Genomic DNA, 2,852 nt, shown 5'->3' on the forward strand with positions numbered 1-2,852 from the left:
GCTCCGCGTGGTGCGGAGCGGCCGGGCTGCGTCCTGCAGGCTGCCCGCGGGCCGCGTGTCCGTTAAGGCCAGCAGGGCGGAGCGGAGAGGACGGAGCCGAGCTCAGCGCTGCCCAGCGACAGGAGGAGGCAGTGGGCACAGCGTCAGCAAACACTCGGGCTGTGCGGGGACCCAGCGCTGGCACAGGTTGCCCTCAGAGGTTCGTGAGCTCCTTTCCTGGGCAACGTGGGCACGGGGCTGAGACAGATGCTCTGGGTGGCACCAGATGACCTGCAGAAGTCCCTGCCTACGCTACTCCACTGTGGTTCTTGGATGGGGGCTGCCTCCCCACCATCACTGCACACGTAGGAAGACTGGGCAGTTGTGGGTGGCCAAGCCCAAGACAGGAGCTGGAGCCCAGGTGATCCAGCCCTGCCCCTCCTACAGCGCCTGCACCTCTGCTAGGAACGCACAGGGATGGCAGGGCACAGCTCAGCTATAAGCCATAGAGTGGAAAAAGGACCACATCAAGCCTTCTGTATAACATTAGAAGGGACACTGCAAGACCCCACAGCCTGACGCCTGATCTTGTGGCACAGTTAGGTGCCACTGAGGGACATGGCTGTTGCACCCCCCCCCTTGCCCTTCCAAACTCAGCAGCAGAATCACAGTAAAAGAATGTAGCAACCCTGTAGGATGCGCAGCAGTTTTATTAGCAGCCTGGGCTTTTTTTTCCCATGCTTCCCACATGGAGGAAGGACAGCATGACCTTCCCCATCTCATCACGTGTCCAGCACAGAGCATGGAAGACAGCCATTGCTCACTTATTAGAGGAGCCCTGGCTGTCACAGTGCTCTCCCCGCCAGCCACTGTAGCACTGGCAGGTGAAGTCCTCAGCCAGCTGGGACACGTCACTGTTGGCAGTCAGGATCCATACCATGGGCTGGGGCTTTTTGGCTTTCAGGTCGATGGCAAAGTGGCTGGGGTCAAGCTGTAGGAAGGCCATCTTGCCCTCCCTGCGCACACAGCGGCCGTTCCCGGAGCACAGGCTCTGGCTGCACAGCTGGGCACTGGTTGTCACATTGACAATGTAGTGGCCCAGGGCCCCATCAAGGTAGTCCCTCAGCTTCAGGCACTTCTCCTGCAAGGAGAGGTGGTGTCACAGTCCCATCACGGCAGAGGGGGTCCTCACAGCCCCTGCCCAACTCACCTTGGAGGCAGTGTCAGCAGAGCTTCCCCAGATGATGATGCCGGCAGCACCCTGAGCCGCACTCTCCCCAATAGTATTCACCAGATCCTCCTGTGCCCGAGGGGAAACAAGAGCCACCTCACATACCCTCACAACACCACAGCAGAGCCAAAAACCACTGGTGCAAGCCATTGGTCACTTCCCTCAGCACCAGGGGCCCCACCAGCCCCCCACCCCATCCCCGTTAGCCTCACCTCGGAGAGGAAGTCAGAGGTGTTGTCGTAGATGATCTCAGTGTAGGGCAGGACAGGGATGGCAGTGCTGAGGATGCCCTTCTGGACAGCGAAGGCCTCGGCCACGCGGTACCGGACATAGCGCAGCACCTTGTCGGTGCCCTGGAGCTGCTGGGGCAGGTAGATGCTGGGGAAGAGCGCCCGGCTGCAGTTCCAGAGCCAACCCAGCTCCTGGTTGCGTTGCCGCTCCACCACCGGGCAGCTGCCGTTGTACAGCGGGTTGCTGAAGTTGTTGTTGTAGCAGTCGGGGAAGCCGTAGAAGCCCCAGTAGCCACCAGGCCGCATGGCCTCACCCAGCCGTAGCGTCTGCTCCATGAAAGCGCGGGCAGCTTTCTGGTACTGCTGCTGGGCCACCTGCTGCACATAGCTGGGGGGCCACAGCGGGTGCTGCTGCCGCTCCAGCTCCTCCGACTTCTGTCGGTAGATGTCCATGGAGCCCCAGTCGCGGGCCCACAGCGGGCGCCACCGCTCCCAGTCAACAACAGCCAGCCCGCCATACGCGGCGCTGGGCAATGTGGCCTCGATGTCTCGCCTGGCCCGCTGCAGGTGGGCCGCCAGGCTGGCGTTCTGCGGCAGCCCCCCGTCCACCGGCTGCCCCTGCGCCGTGTAGTAGGGGAAGAGCCCCAGGCGCGAGCTGTAGAACAGCGTGATGTCCTGCCCTGTGAAGGCCTCCTCCGTGTTGGCCACGACATCAAAGACCTCCAGGGCCAGAGTGATGTTGTACTGCTGGGCGCAGGCCTCGCTGGGGATGTTCCAGACGGTGATGAAGGGGCGGTTGACCAGAACAGGGCCGGGTCCGGCAGCACGGACTGGGGCAGGCAGGAGCAGCAGGAGGGCCCAGCAAAGCCACCTGGGTGCCATGGTGCTGCGGTGGGACCGGACCTGCTCAAGGACAACCCCACGTTGTGGAAACACAGCGATCAAAGCCATTTTATCCTCAGCTGGGGAGGGCTACCTGCCCCGTCCCTCCCCTGGCGGTGACAGCCACGTGAGGCCACCTCACCTCCCTGCAGGAGGTCCCCAAAGTTATCAGCGGGCAGAGCCTGGCACCAGAGCCTCGGAGTGGCTTAATGAGAGATGGGGGAGCGGGGCTGGAAAGATAAGCAGACACGGGGGGAGGAAGAGGGAGGAAAGGGGAGAGGCGGGCAAGGTCACCGCGAAGGGGATGCTGCTAGGGGACGGGCGGCGTCTGCAGCTCCGCTGGGGGAAGCGCACAGCACCGGGAGCTGGGGAGCACGGCCAGAGACACGCAGGGCACGGAACCGCAGCCTGGGGAAGACTCCCATGGGGAGAGAAGCTCGGAGACGGCGGACGCGCGACGACCCCATCCGCGGACAGCGGGCTGCAGGAAGAGGGCGGGGACACGGGACGGAGCCCCGGGTGGGCGAGGC

At 63.5% G+C, this 2,852-nt stretch overlaps 1 protein-coding gene across 2 annotated transcripts; it reads right to left on the reverse strand.

The window, feature by feature from the left end:
• Positions 1-671: 671 nt before the first annotated feature.
• HYAL1 (hyaluronidase 1) lies at positions 672-2,804 on the reverse strand. Of its 2 annotated transcripts, none has more exons than XM_031555476.1 (4): positions 2,682-2,804; positions 1,423-2,343; positions 1,190-1,279; positions 672-1,120 (listed from the first exon to the last, which is right to left on the reverse strand). In XM_031555476.1, exons 1-4 carry the CDS (start codon positions 2,787-2,789, stop codon positions 800-802), a joined length of 1,440 nt encoding a protein of 479 aa, XP_031411336.1. In that variant the 5' UTR covers positions 2,790-2,804; the 3' UTR covers positions 672-799. The 2 variants fall into 2 exon arrangements, with proteins under 2 accessions (XP_031411336.1, XP_010716607.1); XM_010718305.3 differs by lacking the exon at positions 2,682-2,804 and adding an exon at positions 2,465-2,643.
• Between the last annotated feature and the right edge of the window lie 48 nt (positions 2,805-2,852).

The sequence above is a fragment of the Meleagris gallopavo genome, chromosome 14, assembly GCF_000146605.3.
Source record: "Meleagris gallopavo isolate NT-WF06-2002-E0010 breed Aviagen turkey brand Nicholas breeding stock chromosome 14, Turkey_5.1, whole genome shotgun sequence".
NCBI lineage: Eukaryota > Metazoa > Chordata > Aves > Galliformes > Phasianidae > Meleagris > Meleagris gallopavo.

What these genes read in the sequence shown, in the direction of transcription:
- HYAL1 (XM_031555476.1), bottom strand. Translation starts at nt 2,789, where the DNA reads ATGGGGTCGTCGCGCGTCCGCCGTCTCCGAGCTTCTCTCCCCATGGGA. An exon ending in GCCGTGCTCCCCAGCTCCCG is followed by an intron (nt 2,344 to 2,681) that starts GTGCTGTGCGCT and finishes GTCCTTGAGCAG; the next exon opens with GTCCGGTCCCACCGCAGCAC. An exon ending in CCTCTGACTTCCTCTCCGAG is followed by an intron (nt 1,280 to 1,422) that starts GTGAGGCTAACG and finishes CCTCGGGCACAG; the next exon opens with GAGGATCTGGTGAATACTAT.